The 26,450-nt window shown below is 46.0% G+C and overlaps 7 protein-coding genes across 7 annotated transcripts; 2 read left to right on the top strand and 5 right to left on the bottom strand.

Moving 5' to 3' along the window:
• Positions 1 to 5,392: 5,392 nt before the first annotated feature.
• On the bottom strand, positions 5,393 to 6,245 carry SERLADRAFT_474592 (uncharacterized protein; the record flags this gene model as incomplete). The annotated part of the gene is made up of 1 exon (XM_007321474.1): positions 5,393 to 6,245. One exon carries the CDS (start codon positions 6,088 to 6,090, stop codon positions 5,653 to 5,655), a length of 438 nt encoding a protein of 145 aa, XP_007321536.1.
• Positions 6,246 to 6,323: 78 nt separating this feature from the next.
• On the top strand, positions 6,324 to 6,804 carry SERLADRAFT_474591 (uncharacterized protein; the record flags this gene model as incomplete). Its single annotated transcript, XM_007321473.1, has 1 exon — positions 6,324 to 6,804. One exon carries the CDS (start codon positions 6,337 to 6,339, stop codon positions 6,739 to 6,741), a length of 405 nt encoding a protein of 134 aa, XP_007321535.1.
• A 4,910-nt stretch (positions 6,805 to 11,714) lies between these two features.
• Positions 11,715 to 14,377, bottom strand: SERLADRAFT_451764 (uncharacterized protein; the record flags this gene model as incomplete). The annotated part of the gene is made up of 11 exons (XM_007321472.1): positions 11,715 to 12,004; positions 12,067 to 12,193; positions 12,248 to 12,292; positions 12,414 to 12,599; positions 12,654 to 13,000; positions 13,060 to 13,184; positions 13,236 to 13,331; positions 13,387 to 13,553; positions 13,604 to 13,786; positions 13,854 to 14,178; positions 14,235 to 14,377. The coding sequence occupies 11 exons, from the start codon at positions 14,337 to 14,339 to the stop codon at positions 11,911 to 11,913; spliced, it is 1,800 nt and encodes a 599-aa protein (XP_007321534.1).
• A 233-nt stretch (positions 14,378 to 14,610) lies between these two features.
• SERLADRAFT_451763 (uncharacterized protein) lies at positions 14,611 to 17,172 on the bottom strand (the record flags this gene model as incomplete). The annotated part of the gene is made up of 3 exons (XM_007321471.1): positions 14,611 to 15,828; positions 15,880 to 16,786; positions 16,840 to 17,172. The coding sequence occupies 3 exons, from the start codon at positions 17,076 to 17,078 to the stop codon at positions 14,914 to 14,916; spliced, it is 2,061 nt and encodes a 686-aa protein (XP_007321533.1).
• A 140-nt stretch (positions 17,173 to 17,312) lies between these two features.
• SERLADRAFT_362976 (uncharacterized protein) lies at positions 17,313 to 20,002 on the bottom strand (the record flags this gene model as incomplete). Its single annotated transcript, XM_007321470.1, has 12 exons — positions 17,313 to 17,764; positions 17,828 to 17,891; positions 17,945 to 18,003; positions 18,062 to 18,120; positions 18,174 to 18,529; positions 18,588 to 18,648; positions 18,716 to 19,042; positions 19,101 to 19,155; positions 19,209 to 19,298; positions 19,352 to 19,375; positions 19,441 to 19,601; positions 19,684 to 20,002. 12 exons carry the CDS (start codon positions 19,737 to 19,739, stop codon positions 17,469 to 17,471), a joined length of 1,608 nt encoding a protein of 535 aa, XP_007321532.1.
• A 631-nt stretch (positions 20,003 to 20,633) lies between these two features.
• On the bottom strand, positions 20,634 to 21,730 carry SERLADRAFT_451761 (uncharacterized protein; the record flags this gene model as incomplete). Its single annotated transcript, XM_007321469.1, has 4 exons — positions 20,634 to 20,769; positions 20,832 to 20,949; positions 20,996 to 21,038; positions 21,100 to 21,730. 4 exons carry the CDS (start codon positions 21,728 to 21,730, stop codon positions 20,704 to 20,706), a joined length of 858 nt encoding a protein of 285 aa, XP_007321531.1.
• A 2,385-nt stretch (positions 21,731 to 24,115) lies between these two features.
• On the top strand, positions 24,116 to 25,885 carry SERLADRAFT_410282 (uncharacterized protein; the record flags this gene model as incomplete). Its single annotated transcript, XM_007321468.1, has 7 exons — positions 24,116 to 24,158; positions 24,220 to 24,334; positions 24,389 to 24,565; positions 24,620 to 24,891; positions 24,950 to 25,202; positions 25,258 to 25,426; positions 25,484 to 25,885. 7 exons carry the CDS (start codon positions 24,116 to 24,118, stop codon positions 25,883 to 25,885), a joined length of 1,431 nt encoding a protein of 476 aa, XP_007321530.1.
• Positions 25,886 to 26,450: the final 565 nt, after the last annotated feature.

Here is a 26,450-nt window from a genome sequence, read left to right as displayed (position 1 = left end):
CAACTCTCGTTGGAAGAACTCTACTCAGAACTATGTCCTCAAACTTGTCTTCGGATAAGTCTCTTTAAACCTTCGACGAAACCTCAGACTTTGTTAAGCACTTTGTGCATAACAACTGCCTTCACCAATGGCTCATCTGTCCTCAACCACATACTGGACTGCCTATCTTCCTACACACTTCAAAATATTGAGTCTTCTCAATACATCAAACTATGGTATTTCACACAAGAGGGCTGCTCTGATGCTAACAACTCTATCAATTTGTCCAATGACAACCTTAGCCTCTTTAATGTTGATGATATCCTCACAATTGATCCCTCCTGCAGTCTTTTTCTGTGCCTCTCAAAATGTCCTTTGCAATGGGGACCTCGCCATGACCCAGATCTCTATAGCAAAAACAGCAATGTTCCATCATATGCAACAATACAATGCTTCCACTCACCACATTGAATCTCTTGCTATGATGTTCCTACAGCTCAACTCTCATAACTCACATCACCTCCTGTATGGCAACAAAGTCCTCACTATTTATCAAACAAAAGTCTGTCATAAGTGGTACGACCAAATGAGATTTGGCCATTTTCTCAACATTGGAAACTTCAACAACACCCTCTTGGCTGACATTACCCAGGTGTGACAACACCAACAAGACACAGTCTTGGGGCACTGGAGCACAATGAAAACAACACTCAGAAGTAGAGGAAGAGGTGGGAGTGGTTACCCATTTGGCAGGAACAAGTTAGTTGTTGGTAGACAACAGGAGGACTCACTGAGTCCATCCCCATGTATTGGTCCTGTATATATACTAAAATACATGAGGTACTGTACAGTTGTAAATATAAGTTTAAAGTCCGGTGTCTAGCATGTGACCGGTCACATGATGAGTCTAGACATTGGTCAGGTGTTGTGTCACATGACTTGGTCATGTGACTATGAAAAGTCGAAAAATGTATGTCAATTGTAACACCAGGAGTATATCACCAAGCTCCAATACCACAGTATCACTAAGGTGTGTGCCTACCCTTTATTTTCCTTTCTTGACCTTGCACTCATCCTGTTACAATTGACACACCAGCACCTACTTTACACTTTACTTTTACCGTACTTTGACTTTTCATTTTCCAAGTCATGTGACTAATTATGTGACCATTTACTTTACTTTACTTTTTGGACTTTTCATAGCCACATGACCAATTGTATGTCATATCACCTGACCAGTGTCTAGACTCAATATGTGACTAGTCACATGCTGGACATCAGATTTTATTTATCAACTGTATAGTACCTCATGTATTGTAGTATATATACTGGAGCAATACATGGGGAAGGACTCAGCGAGTCCTCTTCTAGTGTATACTAACATTAGTATGACAACCTCCCTCTCTGTTAGGCAACAATTACAAAGCTATATAATAATAACAAATGCCTGGCCAAGTCCTTGCAGAAGGCGATAGATCTATCATAATTACTAATCATGTGGGAGAAGTCCTTAGTAAGGGATGTACAATTGGCTGGATCAGCAAGCTCATGGGAAGGTGCAGAGTCACAGTCTGTATTGCTGATTAATCTCTCGCTGAAGCATTCCTGTGCATAGTCCTTGATCTGTGAGGCAACACTAAACTAAAACTAAAACAAAACCTATCTCTCAGCACTTGCAGGTCAATGAGTCTGGATGTTGATAGATGTGAGAGATTATCACAAGTCAAGGACAAGGGTAAGACTTCAGAGGTTTCTGATGTGGAGTTTGAATGGGTAATTCGAGTAATAAAAACCTAAGGAATTATACATGGGTATGTAGGGCTTTTATAACTAATTGTCTACCTCCTCAGACCAAAAGAGTAATAATAGAAAAGTGGTCTGAGGATTGAACTGACCAATAAGAAAAAGAATTACTATTGTACGACTTCAAAGATTAATAAGCAGGTGAGAGAGTGTGCTAATAATAGGTTTTGTCATGCATGTCCAAGAACCGTATCCTCATAATGAGGCACAATCCTGACTAAAGCATCTATTGATATATCCAGGCACTGATGGGACTTGGAGCTGATTAGTGAGGTCTCAGCTACCAGTCCTTACCCATTGTGCTGGCTGGCTGGGAGTACTATCCATTCTCTGATCTGCAATATAAAGTGGTATCAATGGTTAAGAAAACCCGTTAGAGCAATAAAGAGGAGAATAGCAAATGATACCTCCAGCCCTAAGGCCAGAGGTGTAATGGGGAAAGCATTAGAAAACCAAGACATCAAAGTTAAGAAGTAAGAAAAAGTAAATGGTCCTTACATGATCAGCGCTATGTCATTGGGATATCTTCTCAGGGGTCAGAGAGGGATTTCCTACATCATAAGTATGATAGAATATGAGTGTGAAAGGAAAATAAGAAAAAAAAAGATAAAAGCAAAAGAGTACTGGCCGTAACTTCTAATCCAATGGCGAGAGGAGTGACGGGGAATGGGTTGGGCCATCAGGAAAAATGGGGGTAGCTATATAAAGCTCTATTACACTATAAGTACTCATAAAGCTATTATAGTGGTCAAACCTGTTATAGAACCTCTGCCATCTATAGAGCCTCATATAGCTCTATAAATGCTTTTATAGATGTTGGAAATTGTTGTGTGGCTGATAAAAAAAAATTAACACAAATAGGATTTGAACTCTCAATCTGCTAGTCAGCTCTTGGGTGTTACGATAACACAATTTCCGGACATCTCCTTTCCTTTTTATTCTCCGCTTTAACTTTATACTTTAAGTGCCACGCGGCATTTCCCTTTCTCGCGCCGCGTTGCCTTTCTTTTACTTTTAGACTTAACTCTCTCACGCAGTGGAGCTGGCCATACGGGCTAGGCCCTATGACATCATCAGCCACTGCCTTCATCAACTGTATAGTACACATGTACAAACAACCTGTAGTAGTATATATACCCCAATAGATCCAGGAGACTCCTCAGCGAGTCCTCCTGTTGTTAACCAACAAACTCTCTGCAGCTCAAGGGGTAACCACTCCCTCTTCATTTTCTTTATAGTGTGGTTCTGTGTGCGCCAGAGTAACTAACTCTTGGTTGTTACATTGGGTGACTAAGTAACCTATAGCCACACATCACATTTATCCACTACACCATGAGAGCTTATAAAATATATTATACACGTGTTATATATTGACCTTTCATGGACTTAGATTATTTTTTTACTCATTGTCACTACTTATATTTGGATAAATCATTATTCTTATTTTGTGAACATCAGGGATACAAACTACTATTTAACTAATACAGGCTACATAATTAATTAATACTGGATGATTTATTAGCCCTTTTAAGCACCTTGAACTATATTATAACTATGACCTTTACAGCTATAGGAGCTATGTAGGCTGCTATAGGCTATAAGATGTTACGATAACACAATTTTTGGACCTTTCCATTATTTTTATCCTCCGCTGTACCTTGTACTTTAGCTTTCACACATGTGCCACGCGGCACTTCCCCTTTTGTCTGAACTCCTCTTTCTCGCACCGCGTTGCCTTTCTTCTTATTATAGACACAACTCTCTCACACAGTGGAGCTGGCCATGTGGGCTAGGCCCCATGACATCATCAGCCACTGTCTTCATCAACTGTATAGTACACATGTACAAATAACCCTGTAGTAGTATATATACCCCAATAAATCCAGGAGACTCCTCAGTGAGTCCTCCTGTTGTATACCAACTAACTCTCTGCATCCTAAGGGGTAACCACTCCCTCTTCATTCTTTTTATAGTGTGCGCCAGTGTGCGCCAGAGTAACTAACTCTTGGTTGTTAAATAAAAGCACTTATAGTACCTTGCCTACAATAATATACTTGACTCCAAACACTTCTGGCCTCTTTCTATTATTAAACAAGTTTATTAGATTAATCCAGAGTTTGAGGGAATTATAAATACTTCTCCCCTTGGTTAAATTTTTGCCTACTACTGTGCTATAAGAGCTATAAGAGCTATGATTGCACTGATAGTACTATAGTTTCTATGAATATGTTTATATATATAGGTGGTGGCTATATAGCACTATATAGCAAAAGGGTTTTTCCTGATGGGATAACCATGACATGGTAGGAATTCAATAGAAAATTTGATTCCTTACACTTTCTTGATGAGTTGTACCATTATTCCTTGAGTTGTAGTCTCTGTGGTTGTGCTCCAGTGCCCCAAGATTGTATCTTGTTGATGTTGTCACATATCCCCTTCCTCACATACATCCCTTTAATAACACCTCATCAAACTTTTGTCCAATCAAACCATCTGTCCGCATCTATCTCTATCATCTGGTACCACAATGAATTTACCAATCCAATAGCAACATACTCCATTTATTTATTCATGCCACTGCTCCACTATTCCTACTTTAACCAACACTAAGCCAGAAGCATCATATTAGTTCCATATGGGATACCTCCCTAGGCAGTCATCCAACCAATTTGCCTGCACCAGATCCCTGTGATGCCATTCCCTTTGCACAACTCACACCTCTTACTCTTGCTCCCCTGAACAATCATATTCCTCCACCTTGCACCTTTGGCGGAATTCACCCAGCCACACACACTCTTGCCTCAGCAATGGTGCATTAACTGCTTGCGCCATCTGCTTGGGTTGCCACTAGCACAATGTTGGAAAATTTTGTTCCTCAATCCTTTGAAATGGATCCAAAGCACAATATACCAGAGACAACATCAGTTAAATCTACAGCCCCACCAAAGTTGCACTTTGCATTAAGTGGCAGTGCCCAGTTGTCTGTTATACAAACAATCACAACAGGAGACACAAGTACTCAGGTTGCAGTAAAAAAAGAATCTCAAAAACTCCCAGCCAAAAGACTTAAACCTCCAACCCCTTACATTGTACCTGTGAGGAATTAATTTTTCTAATTGCATTCCCACTATGTCTTGGTTCTCTCATTTGCTTCCAGTCACTCCCCTAGCCATTGGACTTTTCTGGTTCAGTCCAGTTTAACCACTCTAAATGCAGGTTCAGTTCTGGGTTTGGACAAAGGTGTCCAAAAACAGAGCCAAAGCAAACTTTACCATTTCTATGTCTGATCATAAGAGCCTGAAACCACTTTGGTGGTGCACCAAAGTGGTTTCAGGCTCTTATAATCAGATTCATCAGACATACAATAGCTTCAGGAGAATATACAACAGATCCAACCCAACCATTGTGGCCACAAAATGGTCCAGCCACTAGGTGACCAGAGGTGGCATTCCAGATCTTGACTGTCTTATCATGAGAGCCTAAAACCACATTGATGTAGTACCATCAGGAGAAAGCCCAACAGATTTATTCCCATTGTGGCCTCAACATGGGCCAGCCATTAGCTTACCAGAGCTTGCAACCACTTTACCATCAGGAGAAAATGCAACAGATATGTCTTCATCTGAGTCAGCGTGGCAATGAAACGGGCCAGCTATTAACTGGTCATACGAAATGCATCAGGACACCAGTCCGAATCCAAAAGAAACTCCACAAATGATAGGTGCTAGATGCGAACCACTTCGTCCTTGCCCAATGAGATCACTGACGACAGCTCATCTAGTACAAGATCGATTGCCGTTTCTGCAACTAGGCCGCTAGTGACAATGAAATCTTTAAGGTATTGGCGTGGCAGTGGAACCTTCGCAAATACTATACTCCTAGTAAAGGTTGCACCACGTCACCACCTCTGATGTTCGCCAGCGCATTTGTGGCTATTTGCCTGTAAAGATGATTGACGTTATGCTGGTCATCTAAAGACTCCCCAGAAATGATCAATGACAACTGATGTTGCGGGTCACCTCGACCAATGAACCGCATTACGGTCTCTGCCCATATAAAGAGACCCGCTGCACGAGTGGTGAGTTGCTGAATAACCTGAGGTCCAGGCCTACTTGTGGTTCGCAGTGAGCGGAACTTCTTCTTTACTTCACTAAAACGTTTCATATTAGACGTGTTAATATCAGCGGTGGCTGTAGGTGTCACATGGTCGCCGGTTGGTAAAACGACATCTTGGCAGGCTTCACAAAAATCCGGGGGGATGCGATCATCTCGACTAGCGATGATTAGTTTGAATGCTTGGGACAGCATGGACCATTGCGTGAAGGGTTCCGATAAAGCCCTTCGTTGAGACTCCTGAAACGGATCACCAGATTCACCACACTCGTCGAGTGCATTCACTACAATGACCGGATACCTAAGACAAATTAAAAGGAGAAAGTATACGCATCAGTCTTCGAGATCAGTGTCTTTCTGAGGTTATACCTCTGATCATGTACTTTATCGTCAGGATAGGCTTCTCACGGTCATACAATAAGAGAACCAAAGTGATCTTGAATGCTTGGCCTTTGTGGATCGACAAGATTATCCTTCAGAGTTTTGCTGATAGTAGACGCAAGCTTGGGATCAAATCAACCGGGTGTACAATGGTACGCCACAGAGCAGCGGGCTTGTTTGAAGCTTCATGACCTCGGCGAAAAGAGAAAAATCCACCCTTTTCATCAAGTGGGATGTAAGCTGGAAGAGATGGCGGAATTGCCCGCTCCAGGACTGCTCTTGAACGTTTGGAACCAGAGGATGTTCTTTGCGCTCGGATCGGCAAACCAGTCGTCAATTCAAAGATATCCTGTCGAGTGCCACCCATACATGATTGTACGAAGTGGCGATTGTGCTCTACTGGATCCAACTTCGCTAGGATGCCTTGTCCGAGGCGCCAGACTCGATGTTGGTAAAGGTTTGTAGTATTTTGTGTGTTGTGTTGATCTCCTGCAATGTCTTGATAGTTGGCAATGTGAGCTTCAGCATGTTCTGCGCTTTAAGCAAAAGGCATAATCAAAGAATGAAATGATATGGAATGACGATGTTTCTGAAGTAGGGCGGAGATAAGTGGATGTCAGAGGAACGTGTGTACAAGGCGTCCTCGGCGTTGGCCGGAAGCTGTGCATTGCAGTTTCAGAGTGATGTTGGGATGGAATCAACAAATTTAATAGAACCAGTGTACAATATTTTTGTAAATACACGAAAGAATACCGCGCCAAAGCGATCTATGAATCAAGTCTGGGAGTGATATTGGTTATTCTGAGTCGCCTGAGACATAGTCGAGCGGCCATGTTGAGCCTTGTACAGGAGAATAAGCATAGGCGGAAATAGAAAAGAAAAACATAATTCACCTGAATAAGATTCTGTAAGCGGACAGCCTGCTCCATCTGCTCATGCGTAAACTGAGCGCCCCCTACAGCAGGAAAATAATGAGCTGGGATACTGCTGGCCGGCCGAGGAGCAACATTCCCTGGAACTTGGGATACTTGAACTACTCCAATTTGTGGTTGAGCAGAAGATGGACGTGGTGAGTTTGTGGAATTTGTGGGAGTTGGAGCAGTGCGAGGAGGAGACGCTTGCTGAGGGATAGCAGGCGAAGATGTACTGGCACGAGCACTGTATGGGGGAGACAGGTGCGTCCCTGGTGCCACCCCATTGACATTGGTAGCAATATTTGATCCTTGTGCTTGCGCCTGCACTTGAGCCTGGGCCTGGGCTTGTGCGGCAGCAATAGCACGGGCTTGTGCAGCTTGAGCTTGAGCTTGTATCATCTGCTGAGGAGACAAGCGAGCGGCTGCAGCGGCCATAGGTGTAGGTATCCGCTGCTGTTGTGAAATGTTCACTTGTGGTACTGGTTGGCTGCGAATTTGCGGCACTCCCTGTGGAACTGCACCAGTAGGCCTAGCAACCCCATTCGGCGTTTGTTGTTGCTGTTGCTGCTGCTGCTGCTGCATTGCAGTCTGCTGGTTCTAGGGAGGGTGACACATAAGCTTTATGACCACAATGAAGAGCTTCTATATTACCACTTGTACACCTTGCATGCGAGGGTCACGCATTAGCTGCTGTTGCTGGCGAGTGTGCTCTTCGTGCCGCCGCCTGGCAAGTAGGATTTCCTGCTGTTCTCTTGCTTCCTTTTCCGCTTTCATTCGACTCAGTTCAGCAGGCGTGTACTTTGGCATCTTAGTATATTGACCATGTGTATCGTGAATCGCTGACGGCTTCTTCTGATTCACTAGCAAATATATACTATTTAGTATATATTTCAAACAGAAATAGATATATTTACACGCTGCTTTCTGGGCTGTCTCTCGTTTCTTCGCAGCCTTCCGCATAGTCTCATACATGAGAGTGTGCCTTCGACGTTTCTTTGAATCTGCATTACCAGGACCCGAGCCGGCGGCAACGCTGGCGCTGGCTAGCCGTTTAACGCCCCTCGTAGTCATTTGGACCTGGGCTGGTGGACCTGTTGGGGGCGGCGTACCATCCAAAGCAGCGGGAGAGCCGAGGTCCGGAGGTATAGCCGATTGGCCCATCCGGTTCGCCGCATAACGGACCGTCCAACGTTCAAGGCAGTCCCAGGGCGTTCTCTTATCCGTTGAAATAGCAACGCGACAGGAATTAAACGAATCGGCAATAAGTCCCCAATTATTTGGATATTTGTCGACCAATGATTTGAGAAGAACATCCTCATTGGCGCCCCATGCATGATCACCAGCCCGCTTCTTGGATTCTTTCGGAGGGACGGGAGGCGCTACTGGGTTTACCGTTGCGGGATTTAAAGGTTTATTGCCATCGAATAATGCTAAAAGACAGTCATCAGAAATGGAAAGTTTGCTAATGAGATAGTTTGACTACCACATGAAATCTCATCTATGCTTTTATTCATTGGACCCTCGTATTCCACAAGAATCGTCGGTTCTTCCATGTTGATCCACTTTCCGTTTTTCCAGTGTTTGGCGGGCTGTAGTGGTCCCAAAAGCGTTGGTTTACAATGCATAAACCGACCGATGGGAGCCAACTTGGTATAGGTCGTATCCTCTGACCGTTTATTGGGGTCATCCCGGTCGGATTTCTTATCCATCTTTTTCTTGTTCTCTGAAGACGTGGTGGGCAGGACAGGAGCTACATTCAACATTCCTAATGGCTGGAGATCGGGGAAAATATCAGAAAGATCGGGTGGGGGCAGAGAGGGCTCAGCAGCCTGATCGGCGGTGGAAAGACTAGAGAAACCTTTGACAATATCGAAATCATCGACGTCGAGGAACAATTTACGTGGATCAGAGTAAGCAATACGTTCCCGTAATGGGGCGTAAAGAAGTGACCGAGAACTTGACTTCGCAACAGAAGTTGAGCTTTCGCTGTCAGGTAGTGACTGATAACCAAGGACAGGATTCACAGAACCTGACTTTAAACCGAGCGAGACCGCCGCGCTAGACGTATCCTCGTTCTTCGCGTTCGAAGCATCGTTTCCATCATCCTGTTGACCATCGACATCCATCGCATCGTCAGCCTCATTGTCATTGCTTTCCCGCAGTGTATAGGAATCGTCAACGTCTTCAACTTTCGGCTGGACATATTCGATAGGGTCCTGGTCGTGATCATTGTCGGTATGCGCAGTTTCAGTCGCGCCAACTAAGGCATCGTCAATAGTTGTTGTTGTCTCCAGAGGATCGACTATGTTCTGCCGCACGTGGTCGGGTTCATCATCCTCGTTATCAGAGTCATCTGCCATGGGAGTATAATCGATTTCCTCCTGCTCCACCGGCCGAGAATCGGCGTCCGTGTACTGTGAGGATCCATTAAGAGTGTCTCCTGTACTGGCTTCCCGAACTCGAGAACGCTTCCAGAGAACGCAAATCCCCAACTTCAACCTCTCTTCGCGACTACCAACCGCATGCCATTCGAGCACAGCAGTCGACAGGTTGAATGCTAGAACAAATTTCCACCGACGCTCTTCGCGGAAGTCGATGCGCATCCATTTCTGCACCCGAAAGACATTTAGTAAAAAGTACACGTTAACGTTTTGACAGATTTACCATCTCGTCCATAAGATAGTCCCAATGAGTCTTGGTCAGTCCACCAACACCTCTCTGTTTCTTGGGCTGTCTAAAGCTCCATTTTCCCTCGCCTTTCAAGGCCTCTACTCGTTCCAATGTGCGTATTAATCTCAGTTCAGTCATGGCCACCTATGAATCAGTCAGTGACCCATGCGATAGAAACCGAGAAATCATTGCATACACTCCATTCACGAGTACTTAGGCATTTGGTGGCGCGTGCAACTTTCTTCCATATTGGATTGGCACGGACCACGGCTCCCCATCTATTGGGACCCATCGGCGCCCACTCATCCTTGCCATCTTTTTTCACGTCGACCTTATCTTTGTCATTTCGTTCCCGATCCCTGTCTCGCTTACGCTGTTTGGCAGATTTACCCTTCCGTGTAAATTCCGCAGGTAATGACTTGAGCGGGGGTAAAGTATAAACACGATGGTGCCGTTCTGGTAAAAGAGGTTGCTGCGATGTGTCATCGGTGACAGGCGAGTCTTCGAAATGAAAGGCAGGTAGATCTAGTATCGGAGAGGAGGGTTTCGGTATCAGGAAAGAGGTCTGCAGCTGCTGTACTTCAACCGCTATGCTGTGAACAAGTGGCCCCTGTGGAACAGGAGAGGCCGATGGCTCTACATGCATCAGGTGGTCTGCGTTCGGAGCAAAATTCCCATTACGTGTGTCTTGAGACACACCCGTTTGGTCTTCCATGATATCATCATCTCCGGTATATGCGCCTTGATCAGAATAACTGAATGCAGAATGTACCATATGCGACGTGGAGCGTTGACGTCCTCGTTCTACGTTACGGGCTTTAGGGTTCCAAGGCATGTGTGAGGGCGGTGCTGAGGAGGGCGCCTCAGCCGAATTGGGTTGCATTACGTTATTTTCTATGTTCTGTTGCTGTACAATGTGTGCGGATGGCAGCTGAGAAGGAGGCAGTAATTCTTCATTCATATTTATTGAAATGGAGTCTAACTCCTCTTTGTCATGAATGATGGGAACCTTCGAGCTGGAGGCCAATTCTTCTGTGTCTCCTACTTCTTCGATCCTAGATAGAGTGATATTGTGAGACCCCTCCGCGTCTGGAGAGGCCGCTGTATCAAACTTGAAGGGAGAGGTGGATTCTGCGATGACCCTTCCACTTCTGGAAAGTTTCCGCTTTCCAGAGGTTTTGGGTTGCGGCGGTTCAGGAATGTCGAAAGGGTCAGTGTAGACAGAACCTTCTTTTGACATGGAGTTGGTGGAAATCATGCTGGGAAAGCAAAGAGGAGGCTTAGTCGTAGCGATTATTGTTCATGTATAACAACGTACCATCTCTCTAGAGCCCTGCTATAAAATCTAAAGAGGAGCTCGCTATCGTCCGAAGTGCAAAGTCCACCAAATGTTTGTCGCCTTTGCATCAGATGATACATCTCCCGAAGTAACTCATTTCTGCGTTGTGAGATTGCTCTATGGAATAAAGGAAAAGTTAATAAGAAAATGAGTGACCAACTCGATAAAATGCATAGAACTACCACTCACTCGAGCTGGGCAACACGTTCTTCAACCAAAGACTCGGGTGACTGGAGTGGCATGCCCCGAGAAAAGGGTCACTCTTGTAGCCGCCGTCGTTTCTGAGCCACGTAACTCGGGTCTTGGGTTCTGTCTGACTTTCGTTTCGCTAACGTTCCTTCGATATATGCAGACTATACTTCGAACAAGCAGAAAAGCGTAACGATAACAGTCGAGGTTAAGTGTTCAAATCGATCTTTCACCTGAACCCCCTCCTCACACCGTGCAACATCTTACGGGCCGAAAGCTCGGCCGAAAGTTACCATCTATAGTATACTCCCCGCCGAGCTTGCCAGAATTTTTATTCAGGGTATCTGTATGTAGTTAGCCATGCACAGGCCTAAGCCTACGATGTCTATTGGAGAACAGTAGTGACGTGACTAAATGTGTATGGTATATTATGACGGATCTCCTATGTCAAGTTCCACTGATCAGTGAGTTCCTTAGTTGTTTATAGAAGCAGAATAGCAGTTTCCTCCGATGTGTCACATATCATCGAGAAGCTTTAAAGAGCTGAACCAAGCCGTCGAAACGTGCGCGCCAGGTGTCGGCATACAAGAGGATGACGAGACCACTGACAAAGTCCCTGTGGTACAAGTCGTCCAGCGTAAGCTTACGAACTGATAAAAATAAAAATCTATTACGCACCAGCTTCGTACCAGCGATCGAACAGGGTAATCGAGAACTTTTGGTATGCCCGTCTGGACGAATGTAGGCCACCGATCAGTCATAATTGCCTTGGGATTTGTTAGTGCACGGAGACCCTCAGGTCCACCTAATGCAAGTCTTATGTCACTGGAAGATTATGGAGATAGCTATGTTTACTTACCGAATCGTCCATAGCCACTGGCCTTTGTTCCACCAAAAGGCAGATCTTGGCTGCAGGGAACACAATTCACTAGATTGCAACAGCGATGCAAAACGGTGACTTACTTCAGCTACGGAAAGATGCCAGTTAATTAGTGCTGATAAGGAAGCAGGATAGCAATCATTACTCACGTAGAAAACTCCAAAATCGTTGATCGATACCATGCCACACTCCAGTTCTCTTGCAACTTCCAGGCATTGATCTTGATGAGGACCGAACACGCTTGCACCTAGGCCATACCTAGTCCCATTAGCGATGTCTATAGCCTCGTCGATCGTTTCGTATCGCATCAACACCGCAATAGGTGCAAACACTAATGCATCGCATTATCATCAGAAAATATGGCCGATGACATGGCCTCACTCACATTCTCTTTGGGCAATTTCCATCTCAGGGGTTACATCTCCTATCACCGTGGCAGAGAAGTAGGTATCACCACGATGGTGAGAATGCAGGTAGCGTTTTCCTCCGACTGACATCTGCGCTCCCTCATTCTGTGCCTTGAAAAGTAGTTCTTCCAACTCATCAAAGCGGTCATTAGAGATCATAGAACCGCAATCAACAGTGCCTATAAAACCCTCCCTTGAGGGTGCTAACACGGACCCGAGGCGTAACTTGGAGACCCGGTCCTCAAGCATGGCATATAGGTCATCGTACTGCGACGAGTGTACAATGAGCCGCTCAATGCCTATACAATTTTGACCAGCGTTTTGGCTGGATGAAAGGCCCCAATCAGATTTAAAGCAGAAGCGGAAGACCAACGGGATACTCACAAAACTCCACGTAACCAGATACTTGCCCATTTCTTGAGATCGGTGTCAGGAAGGATAATAGCAGGATCTTTGCCACCCAACTCAAGCGTTACGGGTGTGAGATGTTCAGTCGCAGCAATAGCTACCTGGAAAAAAATGTCGGCATATTATAAAGAATATATTATGTCTATACTTACCTTACGACCAACTTCCTCAGAGCCAATAAACGTGATATGTTTGATCATGGGCGACTTCGTCAGTGTTTCAGCTTGGTCGGGCCAACAGCAGACCACCTATAACACTTACTCAGTTGTGAACGTCATGTACTCGAAGGTGGCATAAACGAACCTGGACTAGCTCAAGCACTGCGTGTTTATATCCACATGCACGAAGACATTCCTGGATGGCTCCAACAAACCATGTCGTTGACCAAATTACATGCTCAGAACATTTGAGCACAACGGCATTTCCAGCGAAAATCGAGGCAATGATGGGTGACCAAGCATTGTGAAGCGCTGGGCAAGGTATCAGGTGAGTAGGACAGAGCGAATTGGCGAATACACACGGTAATTCCACGAAACAATAGCTGCTACAACACCCTTCGGTTCGTAGACTAGTTGGGATTTCTTATAACTGAGTATCATGTTTGAAGATCTTGTCTCCGTTCGTAAAGCTTTCTCTCCGTGGTTAATCAGCCATTCCAATTTAGAACACGTTGTCAAGATTTCTCCGAGTGCAGCGTCAATCACTGAGTTGTGTTTCGAATGGAAATTCAATTAATCAAAGTTTGCTTATGCGAATGGGCATAAACTCACTCGTCTTGCCCGTATCACGACAAGCAACTCTAGCACAGACATCTTGGTTGTCCACCAACCATTTCAGCAAGCTTCTCATCACCCTACGCCGCCGCGAGAACGTAGTGTCGCGCCACTCAACTTGCGCCTGGGCAGCTAGATTGATTTTTGCTTCAATCTCCCTTTTGTTGTCCGCGAGAAAAGTTCCAAGGTGTAGTGAGTTGGCTGGATCAAAACTTGTGATATAATCTCTGGATATATCGTGCATTCGAAGGTCCGGATTTGTTAAGTGTGACCTGAGGTTTGCTTCCCGAATGACGATCGACTCCCATTCGGGGGCTGCAGCCTAAAGATAAAACGGCGTTCATAGATGAAAAAAGGCCTAAGATTTTGGTTACTCACTTGTGGACCATCGAACTTGAAGGGAATCGCATTATTGTGCGTTTTCTGATATCGGTCGAAAACCAGCCATATACCAAAGGCAGAGAAGACGGTGAGTAGATACATAACGTCCAATACACTGGCGTTTGGGTCATTTTCGAGCCATAGATTCAGTGTTCTAAGTGGGTGAAAGATAGCGGAAAACGAAGGATACATGGCTGTATACCCACGTCGAGGGCGAAGGTAAGAAACGCGTCGCAAGTCGCGGTTGGTTGGCAAAAGGTTTCTTCTACCTTACACAGCACGTGACAACGCCTTTAAACATTCCGTGAATCCCAAGGCGAAGAGAATACTGGAAGCTTGATACACAGCGAATCTGATAAGAACTGCTATCAGACAAGGAAATATTCTTCAAATTGTTTGCATTAGAATGGTGGGTTAGCCAAGATGCGTATGCATAGTATCCAGGCTCCCGAAACATGTACATTAAATGAGATCGCAAAGCACTGAAATATTGGGTCTGTGTTTACGGGTATACGAAAGAAAGAAAACATGTAATGCAACGCTACTACATATAGTTCAGCAGTGAGTCGGTAGAGAAGATAATAGGGAAAAAATGAGTAATAAACCAGCAATGATGCTAGCATGCTGGGTAGAAAAAGACTATGTCCATGAAATGAGAGGTGGTCTATGTCCGCCACTATACAACTTCTTTAATGCTACCGCCAGAACTCTTTTTCCGTTTTCCGCCTCCTCCAAGCTGGCCAATCTTCTTCAGTCCAGAGGAAAGGCTGGACTTGTTCTTATCGTGCTTTTTGTCTTTCTTAGAGGGTGACTCTTCAACGGCAGGTGGTGTGGTGGACGTCACTTCTGCCTGCGGAGGTGGCGTTGCGTCCTCTGCGAGGACTTCTTCATCCACCAACCCCGAAGAGCCTCCGCCTCCGACCAAACGGATAGTCGCATCAGTTTCATGGGCCAACATGTCTGACTGAGATTCGAGAATAAAATGTTGTGGGGGATCGACAGACTCGGATGGAATCACTTCCCCTGTGGAAGTCGGGGTAATCAGTTTGCTTTCGCTCTGCAAGATTGGGGATGGCGTTCCAACAAGCGGAGTACTCGAAGATGGCACAGGGTCAACGAGCAAATCAGTAATGTCTGCCAATGGTGCAACAGGTGGCGATGAGAGGCCAGACGCATCCGATGGTAGTGTATCGGGAGACGTTGGAAGTGATATCAGAGTAGGTGCATTATTCTCAACCTTTGCATCAGGATTTGGATTTCTTTTACGTGATGCTGCTGCAACGAGGGTTTGACGGGGAACTTCACGCATACTGCGGCCTGCTTCCAAGTCAACATCAATAGATGAATGGGTCGAGTCTGGAGGAGAGGGCAAAGGGACCACGTCATTTACAGTGGGAAGACCCACGGGGAGAGGTGCAGGAGGTTTCGTCACGGAAATTGCAGGTACGGCATTTAAAGTCACAGTACCCGCAGTATCCTCACAAGAAGAGTCTCGAGCCGCATCAGAGAACACTGGAATATGAACTTCTGCAGAAGACTCTTGAGATTGGCCTGCAACGTTCAGCACGCCAAGCCCGTGATTCTCGGGACCCTATCAACAGTGAGCTTGAATGGACAAGAACGAGAAAGACGTAGTGTTTACCTTGCCTTTCTCTTGTGAAAGCGAAGAGATATCCTGAATAATACCCGATTCATACCACTTCTTTACGCTGCGATCTGCCCAAGCCTCCAAAACATTCCACCCTCGGTATTCGCCTGTTAGCCGCAAACCACCAGCACCAGCTTCTCCCCCACCATCTCCTTGGCCCCTTCCGCTGCCATCATAGAAGTAGGCTTCGTATCCAAGATCATCCTCGCTTCCCTCGGTTTCACTACCTATACCAAGCTCGAAGCCTTCTCCGCTCTCGAGTTCGTCTGCAAAACTGGCCAACCACGTTGCCCAACCATCCTGTCCGTCTCCTCTCCAGAGCACTACTTTGGTATCAAAATCACGACCGAAAACAATGACTTGACCGACAGAGCCGCCTTCTCCGGGATTGAGGTCCACACCGATATAATTACCAGCCTTATCTACGACGAGAGGTATCCATCCTCGTTGAGAATATTCCTTTCGGATCCACCCATCTGGTATTGAGCGCATTTGCTCACGTAGGCGCTGGTTGCCGCCCGTGGCAGGGTCGTCGTCAACCTCTCGCCAAAAGCGCCATTCCTCGAGAACATCTTCGAGAGGTAATAAATTCAAACCAAAAAAGAGACCTTCTGAACAGCCAGCAGAGGATTCTGCTTCCTGGCCGTCAACGCAGAGATAAGAGTCGCGAATAGCGCTGGGAAGTGGAAAACCAAACTGCATTTCGATTTGAGCGAGGTCCTGGGGGAGGATACCATAGTTGAAGGTATCTCCCAGCTCCGGATATTCGCGAGCGAGCCAAATTTTGAGACGATTCCAGGTGAGAGACAAAGGAGGATAAGAAGTGTGTGGAGTGAGTGAGTTTGCATAAGGTGTATTGTGGAGAGGAAGCAATGATGTTGGTCGGGAACGTGACCCGGAGCTAGGATTAGAGGAGGTGAGGGAAGAGAACAAACATGGAAGTGAAACACTTACGATGCAGGAACATAACCATAGGCACTGATGGGGGACTGAGGGGGGTATGTGTAAGAGGGACTCATAGCAGACTCAGTATCTGGTGTCTGGAGAGAATCTGGGTTGAAGGCGTCTGGGTGTGTCGCGAAGCCTGGTGACGAAGTGGGGAGAGAGAAGGCTTCGTGTGTGGTGGACATTGCCTGACCTCTCCTCGACGAGACGTTGTTTCCAGTGGAGAAAAGAGAGGCCAGCCAGTTCATATTGGGAGGCAGCAGACGCTATAGCTAACCCTGCCAGCTTGTTGCAGTAGTGTCGGTGGCAGAACGTGAGGACAGAGACAACAGGCTGATTTTCATTACCCGTTAAGGTACTTGCGCCACTCTGCCTTTTCGCGCCGTGCCGTCCACTCAGTCCAATCCCAGCGCTTATCAGAACACCCATGCATTCGCCTTTTTTTGGTCTATCCGCAGCTCACCAGTCATCACGATTGGCCGAAAAATTCATGAATACCCGTGAGGCCCCACCCTTCTCGGCATCCTGTAAGTAGCCTAGATAAACATCAAAAAATATGTTCTTATCTCCATCTAGTACAACTGCACAGTCTCGTCCGCTGCGCTGTACCGCATTTACTCAATCTCTACGTAGTCTATTCAGATCTGCATCGTCTTAACATCGCCCGCTATCCGGAAGTCGCAATCGGTTTTCGCTTGGACTTCCTCCAAACTTACTCCTTCCGCCAACTCAATGAGCTCCAGTATCCCACCATGTCTGTCGACATTGAAGACAGCTAGGTCCGTTATTATCTGGCTGACCGCTCGCGCACCAGTCAATGGCAACGAACACTCCCTGCGTATTTTCGAACTTCCATCCTTGGCACAGTGTTCCATCGCAACGATTACTTTTGTCTTCTCAGGGTTTGAAACAAGATCCATAGCGCCGCCAATACCTTTTTTCATGATTAGATCAGACTGTACAAAGATAACTCCATATAAGCATTTTTGGAATTCACCTTTAACAAGTTTGCCCGGTATCATGAAGTTTGCGATATCACCAGCCTGCGATACTTGCATAGCCTATTACATATCATCAGAAAAGGCTCCAAAAGATGTGATTTGGTGGAACATACCCCAAGTATAGCTACATCAATGTGACCGCCGCGAATCATGCCGAAGGAATCACTTGAGTCTGAAGTCCACGAGTCAGAAAATATGCAGCTAGAGTCGTATGAAGTAGTGAAACTCACCAAAGACAGACGCGCCTGGCAAAAGCGTGACAGTCTCCTTTCCAGCATTGATGATATCACTACGCAGAACAATGAATTTCCATACATGTAAGACAAAAGAATCGCTGCTCACCCATCAACCTGAGACTCTGTAGGGAATGGACCCATCCCAAGTATGCCATTTTCGCTTTGCAGCCAGATTTTTACTCCCGGTTCTAAGCACTCAGTAACCAAGGTTGGTATACCGACACCTAGGTTGACGTGGAAGCCGTCTTGAATTTCCTGTGCTGCCCGTCTCGCGATCTGGAGACGACGATTGTTGTTGGTTTTAGATTGTGAGACAGGGTTCACCTGAGCTTCTGGGCTGGGAACAGTAGTTCGGGCTTCTATTAATCGCGGTTCAGTCGCACGAACAATACGATCCACGTAGATTCCCGGCACATGGATAGCATTAGGGGAGATCGAGCCAACTGGAACTATCTGCTCTGCCTAAACATCAAAGTGATTTGAGACCTACGACCAAATCCAAGAAAATTTCAAGACAAACCTCCACGATGGTAAGCTTCGCATTTTTAGCCATAGAAGCATTATAATTATTCGCCGTATACCTAAATGGGATGAAAACAGCGATCAGCTGAGCTGTGTTTCGTATAAGCCGGACGTGATGATAATCACCTGAACACACAATTGCCGACCTCGTCCACTTTCCATGCATGGATGAAAGCGACATCCCCAGCAATAGCTGGTTCCATAACATAACGCTTTCCACCAAACTCTCGATATTCTTTTTTATTCCCGGTTATAGCGACACCACTTTTGAATCCTCCGTCTTTGAACCGAATAGGTATGCCACCGGTCTCGACAACTGTAGAGGCACCAGTCGGAGTGAAAAAAGCTGGTATGCCAGCAGCATGAGCTCGTATCCGTTCTACAAGAGTGCCTTGAGGGACTAGCTCGAGTGACATCGTTCCACCCAGGTACATTTTCTCCAAGTATTTATTGCTGAAAGATGTCTTGAGCTTGGATGTAAAAAAAAGCAAAAAACAATGACATGACTTACCCACCAAGATACGATATGACTAGCTTGTTCAGTTGCTTCGTTCGAAGTAACTTCACTGTGCAACACGTGAGCAGACAGTAGAAAGTCAATACCATAGTCTTAACGTACCCAAACCACCCTCCCCTGCTCCCGCATTATTTGAGACTGCAATAAGGTTGTTGACTCCTGATCGCCTTGCGAGAGCCGATATTAAGGTCTCTGCAGCACAAATGGTTAGTATAGCTCCATCTCGAAACTTATCATGACCATACCTGGAGTTCCACATACTCCAAATCCTGTACCAAAAGGAAGACGTCAGTAAAAATTCATGACACCAACCTGAATCTATAAGCGATCGCACCTCCACTCAACAGAGTATCTCCAGACTTCACGTCTTTGACAGCTTCATCCACAGAGTCCCACACTTTCCGTTTCAGCGGGGCATGCCCAGCAATACTATAATGCCGTATGCAGACACGCGTAAATGCAGAGGGTCGAGCCCAGATTTGAGAGCGTGTCGCCCTAAATATTGACATAGCGAACGATAGAGGAAGAACTGGACGATGAGGGGTTTACAATACAGATGAGGCTCGATGATGCTCACCTCCACCTCCACTCGGGAGTGCTTATATACCTCCCTACGCATGAGCAATACTCCATGTCATTCCTCCCTCCAAGACCTATCCAGGCCGTCCCGGATATACATACTACGAGGTAGAAGCAGGTTGATTGGCTGACGACCCAGGACGATGCCGTTCCGAGCTGGATATTGATGTGCAGAGTGGTGTAGAAGTTATGAGATCACTGTGTATCCATATGCCATGATAGGTTGAAAAGTAACCCGAGAGCGGGAGGACATGCCAGTCAGTTATATCTTTCTTCAGGCGCTGCCCGCAGAAGGTACGGGAAACGGCAACGACAGCGGCAACAGCTTCGGGGAATCGTGCGGCTTTAGGACTGATAGAGCCTTGCCGAGATCAAGTAGCGGACATTTTAAATTTTGACAAAGCGATCTCAGCGATGCGGGGGAAGTGACAGCGGAGTGTAAAGATGAAGGCGCGGGACAATAGTACCGATATCGGCGTCGCTTTAGCAGGGCCGGGCCATGCGGCACGTCCCGGTACATGGAGAAATCCGAGGGTTGCAAAAATCGTAATCCCATCATAGTTCTGACGACCTTGTTTACCTCGGAGATACATTCACTCGTCGCTGCATCCGCATGGGTGACCAAAATTATGTATGTACAAAGTAAGTGCATTGCCAGAATCATTGCAACTGAGCATGATATGCTGTGGTGTTGTACAAATGTTACATATCAAATATTGTCAAGATTATACGGTGGATGATTGGTTACGGCTCAACTTTCGAGCCCGGCCAATGTCCGGCATAATATTTTTCAAAATCCGATGTACCTTCAGCTATTATATTTGTATTTAGCAAAATTCGAGCAAGGCCTTTGATGGGCGATCAACGAAAATACATTTTAATTAATTTCTTTGATCCAGCGAGTGTGATTTGGGCAAAAGCCAGTGTGATGAGAGATCGAGCGAGCGTGCAATTCAACATGTCAACATAGGATTTCAAGCGATACAGTAAGTACATGTCATGTAAAAAAAAATCCCTCTCAGCCACGAACACGACTGGACATGATGTCAATCTCTTGTGATGTTCTCATCTTTGTAGCCGAACTCTGTGAAAAAAGAGGTGACATGAGATGTAGTAGAAAGGATCCATCAGAAAAAGAAAACATACTGCTGTCTGCAAGGAAGGGAGTCCGAAATATACACAATACTGGTTGCATTTGTGCAACAAGGGGAAGTTGTCTAACGTCGCCGTCCAGTTTCCTTCGCCAAAATTATCGGCAAAGTCTCTGGGAAAGGATGAGAACCAACCACATGGAGGTAATAGAGCCTTACTTGGTAGTGATAACCTGGCAGTCAGTCAATATTCCACCGGACCCTGACAAGTCAAATGTAAGTACGAAAAGGAAAGCAAAAGAGACTAGCTTATATTAACTTACCTTGAAAATCTGAGATGAACACAAGGCCTTGCGAGAAATGATATTGAGTGTGTTGTGCGAAGCATAGGAAGGTTGCAATCTCCAGTTCAGGCGGAGCAAGTTTGTGCCGAGGAGCTGCACTATTGTTATTGATATACTTCACGAAGTTACCGTTTATCTTCTCCTCGAGAAGATAAACGGCATTACGCAACTCTCTGCTGTCTTGGGGGATGGCCAAAGCGGCGTGGACGACTCGAAGTCGGGGGATTGCCGGGGGAGGACAGTCAAGGGGCCTTCGAATAAGCTTGTCGTCGACGAAGTTATAAACTAAAGCCAACAGGCTTGTTGCCCAGTAAAGGCAGTTAGCCTCGTCGAGCATCTTCATTAGCTCATCCTTGATGGCCAGTCGTTTGCGCCCGCCTGAAGGACTTGATGGTGTACCACTCTTTTCGGCTCCCTGTACTGTTTCTCTGTAAAAGCAACGTTTTGCTACTATAGCCTCTACCTGTAGAATATTTTCCTCTGCTGGCAGAGCTTCAGTTAGATCATATGACGCTGGGTGGCATGTCTTGAAGCTACCGGCTGGCCCCAGCATTGCTTTTGAGCTGCAGTCAACTGTTAAAGTGACTAGAGGGCGATTGACCTTGCTCATGACATCGAAAGGGACCCGCTTCTTTAGAAGCTCAGTGAATGGGATCGAAGGGACGAGGAACAGGACATAGATTCCTATGTCCGTATTTACTTCACTAGCACGTTAATAGATGTTTTAGATAGAAATATAGGTTGACTTACATATCGGCTTTGCTAGGCGTCGAACATCTCCTTGTGCCTTCATGACACGCTCAAGAACTGCCTTGTCAGGCATGCTGAATGGCGGGATATTGGGATTAGTAGCAGCCTTGGAGAAAAGTCTTGAGGGCAGTGATTGGCTGCTAGAGCTTGAGGGAGTGAGGGGGCGTAGTTCAGACGTCTTGATGGAGTGTTTGCTGTGGAATAGGCTTGACATTGATGCTGTGCTGCGTGTATTGTTACTACGACTGTCATATTCACCCTACATGTGGTAAGTATCGTCTCCAATAATGTGAGGGCCATTGGCATACCTCCTCTGACACTGGTGCTTTTGAACGCACAGATACCGACTCACGTGCGGGGATGGAAGATTGGCCTGGCGCCTTTCGCACACGAGTCTTTCTAGCTCGTTTCCCACCACGTGTTGCTGCAAGGAATATCTAGTAAGGCCAGTTGCTGTAAGTATAGCGCAGTAAAAGTAAGTAAAATGTATAACCTTGTCCATCGGACCACCAATATCATCATCGTCTGACGATATTCCGGGGCTCTGAACCTCTTCATTGCGTGAGCGTGCTTTGGCATGCCTATCTTCTTCCTTCCATAGCAAGACATCTTCAAATTCCTCCTTTGACATCAAGAGAATGATGGGAACTTTCACGTTTGGTGAAAACTTGGGCATGTTGTCCTTTGCTGATGTGCGGAAGAAAAAATCGTGAAGGACCAGCCGCTCAGAGTATTGATGAGGCTCTTCGGGGTCGTAAATGAGGAGTAATGGAGCCTTCAGCATCTGTAAAGACTCGAGTGCCAGCTGATGGTCACAAGACCAGACCACCCACAAACGCTTCAGGTGTTCAATCACTATGTTGCGTAGTTGGCCACATTTAATAGAGAGCGGTACTGTAATGTCTCGTTCAATATTCTCAAATAATAGTACATGTGAGTATCCTTGAAATATTGAAGTACCCAAAGACTCACCCCAACCAGCTCTGTTCCAGATTTTCCTTCGTCCTTCACATGATGGAGAGCTATCCGGATTGTGACTTGACGTTGAGGAGCTACTGTTGATGCTAGCATTTTCGTGCGGTGGTGGGCGTGGAATGCATGGTTCTGAGTATATCCTATGGCTTGGGAGACGCTATCAGCACTGACACTAGCAGACGAGGGGATAAGAGGGGGAGGCATAACGCTAGATGTAGCATGTCCCACCCCAATATGCTGCCTAGGGAATGACTGTTCTGGGATTTCATAATGTGTGTTTGGTAAGTAACTTGAACACGCACAGGTGAGCTGGAAATTTTACTCACCGCCACGTTGTGCGGCCGAAGAAGCCTTGACAAGAGCCTGGCGCGAGTCGGCATCAACACCATGTGCCCGGGAAGCCACTTTCGTGAAATCTAGATTTGATCCTTAACATATACATTGAATTACAGAAGACAATCAGACATACCGACAATTTCACCAGATATTGCACTGGTACTATGACCATGACGTTCTCCAGTTTCCGCACGCTTGCGCTGATAATGCTCGACGCAATCTGAACAGCAGTGGCGACCGGTCCCATCCCTACCCTTGATATACAAGAACCGGACAGACTTATCAAATTCTGTACGACAACGATGACAACTTTTAGTTGGTGGGCCTTCGATAGTGGGTGTGAAGTCCATGGCGGCTAATTTACTTACTGTTCTCCCCCCATTCCTGGTGTAGTTTATATGGATCCTTGAAGATGAGTTGTAGTCCGAATGGATTTGGGTCGAGTCGAGTCAAATTTGAGAACTCCTCGGCACAAAGATAACAATGAGGACTTTGCCAATCTGAGTGGCTGGCGACTCACCAATGGGCCATCCTCGAACAACACGCGGACAAGGATCAATATGGATATGTCAAAGCTGGTGATTGCAAATTGACATGAGGAGATGGGAGATCTTTGCGGAGATAATGTCAGTGAAAACAAATGAGGAAGAGGCAGGCACCGGTTAAATGAATTGCGTGCAAACACGATCTGATTAGCCTTACGGTTTTGTCTGAAGTGCGTATCCAAGTGTCTATTGAGCGGATCTTCCATATCCTTTCTGCCCATAGGATCACTTGAAGAACTGACTCCACTGCTTACACTGAACAGGCTGTGGATCAAATAGGAAGTGTACTATTGGACTGTGCATCCTATAGGTGAGTGTTCAAATTGCAGTGCCCCACGTGCATCAGCCAAGTGCTAACGCTATCCAGGACTGTCAACGCCCTGCAGGCCATGCCTAACCCTCAAGGTACCAATGGGTATAAGGTATCCCCTGGTAGGCTTGCATAAACGACACTCCAAGGGTGTAATGCTCACTTTCTGTCCTTTTCTCACAGCTCCAGACATTTTAATCCGACCATTGGTGGAACAATTCGTCGCAGATGGATACACAAATCCAGAAATTGTCACTAAACTCAAGGACTACTATGACACGGACCGCTACTCATTTTCGTAAGCCTTCTAGCTGTAATACTACAATACACTGACACATTTGATTAACTATAGTCTCGCTTTACTGAAGAAAAAACGGATGGTTTGGGGCTTGAAGAGTGCTCGGGGCCAGGCACACTCAGTTGATAGTGTGGGGCCTACCATTGAACGTGTTCGTGAGCGGTTCCCTCACCAGGGGTCACACGATATGAGAGTGACTTTGCGACAAGAGGAAAGGGTGATGGTGCCTCGGTAAGTTGTTTCACTTTTCACACAGTGGCAGTCACAAGGACGTTAGTATACTAGGCAGGTAATACTAGACTACATGAATCTACACCATCCAGACGAAGTAAAAGGACGTCGAAAACGCCGGCTGAAGCGTAGTTATTTCTGGACAGCAGGTGTCAATGAACTGTGGTGTTTTGACCAGCATGATAAGTGGAGACGCTTTCAGCTTTTTTTTCACGTTGGACTCGAGCCCTTCTCCGGCTATGTACTCTGGCTCAAAGTCTGGTGGACTAACCATAATCCGCGTCTGATATGTGGATGGTATTGTGATGTCGTGGAGAGATTGGGTGGTGAGTCTCTTTCTCCGGTGTTTCAACTGCTTGGCTGCCAATTGCTGACTTATACTAGGGATGCCTCTAATCACACAAAGTGACCCCGGCACTGAAAACAATGGTATCGCAAACGGCCATACATTACTTCGTCATATGCAAGACCCGGCTTTAGACAAGACCCTGCAACATACGTTCAAAGGATCTCACCGGAACATTAAGCCTGAGATCTTTTGGGGCCAATTTCGAAGACGTTGGGCGCCGGGATTTGAGGCTCTCCTTGACTGGGGGGTCAACGAGGGCCTTTATGATGCTGACGATGCTCTTCAACGGTTGCGTATATCCATTTACCTAAGCAAAGCGGCCACAACTGACACAAACCTGTAGACTAGTCTTCCACTATGTATTTATCCCCTGGATACAGCAAGAACTCAACTGCTTCATTGAGAGGTTCAACGGTTCAAAGCCCCGACGAAACTCACACAAGTTACTACCTCATGGACGCCCTGTAGATATCTTCAAGAACCCGGAGCTTTTTGAGTCACGCAATTTTGCTGTAAGTTCATAGTATCATTTCCACTTTGTCATATACTTATAATACATACATCTACAGGTTAAGGTGCATCCGCCGTATCTAACAGAAGTGCGAGACAAGTATGCACCACCCGATCACCCTGTTTTTCATCTGGTCCCGCCGGCCTTTTCGTTACAGGCACGCACATTCTGGGATGCTGCCAACTACCCTCAAGTTGGCCGAGAAAACATATGGGACATCTATTTACACTTACTCCAGCAGTTCCGAGATCAGCCAAACAACATGGAGTTGCGTACTGTGATGGCCCTTTCAGTGAACTCTAATGAGGAGGATGAGTCCGAATTCATGCCAGTCATGGAGCTTCCACCCCACCGGCAACGGAGGCGCGTTGTAGGAGATGCACCACAGAACACCGGGGGCTACTCATCTGACGAAGCTGATACAGATTTTGAGTATGAGTGGACAGACGACTCGGATTAGCTTAGGCCTTTTAGTATGTGTTCTGGTCTTTCTTGTTTTCTTGAAATGCACTTTGGATATCAAATCATTGTATTGTACATAGAATAGCTAAATACAACAATGAATGTTTCTATGGAATCATGCTTTGGGCCCGAGAACTTGAGTTCTGGAATGCACAACTGTGCAGATGCTGTAAGGAGCAACTCACACCGAGTTTATTTGTAATTTAATATGGGAATTGTACCTTCCAGTCTCTTTGAGATCTCCTTGATCCTCCAAGCATGTGAGTACAATGGGATTCCATTGTGCGTCGGCGGAGACCATTGTTTTGGCTTTGCGTTGAATCATTTGGTTAGTGCGGGCTAATATGAGACATATGACCACAAGAAAGAGCTGGAACTGACTGTGCATTACTGTATTGGCGTGAGCATGTGGTTGACGCGAAGCTCTTCAAGAATGTGTCGCCAGAATTGCATGAAAAGATTTACAGTGCTGTCTGAACAGCTGATTATTCCGAGATCGTGAAGTACACACGTGATGTTGATTTGTTGGACCTTAGCTATTGTTCTCACGCATGAAAATTCTG

Source organism: Serpula lacrymans, assembly GCF_000218685.1.
Source record: "Serpula lacrymans var. lacrymans S7.9 unplaced genomic scaffold SERLAscaffold_11, whole genome shotgun sequence".
Taxonomy (NCBI): domain Eukaryota; kingdom Fungi; phylum Basidiomycota; class Agaricomycetes; order Boletales; family Serpulaceae; genus Serpula; species Serpula lacrymans.
This window is presented reverse-complemented; position numbering and strand designations above follow the sequence as displayed.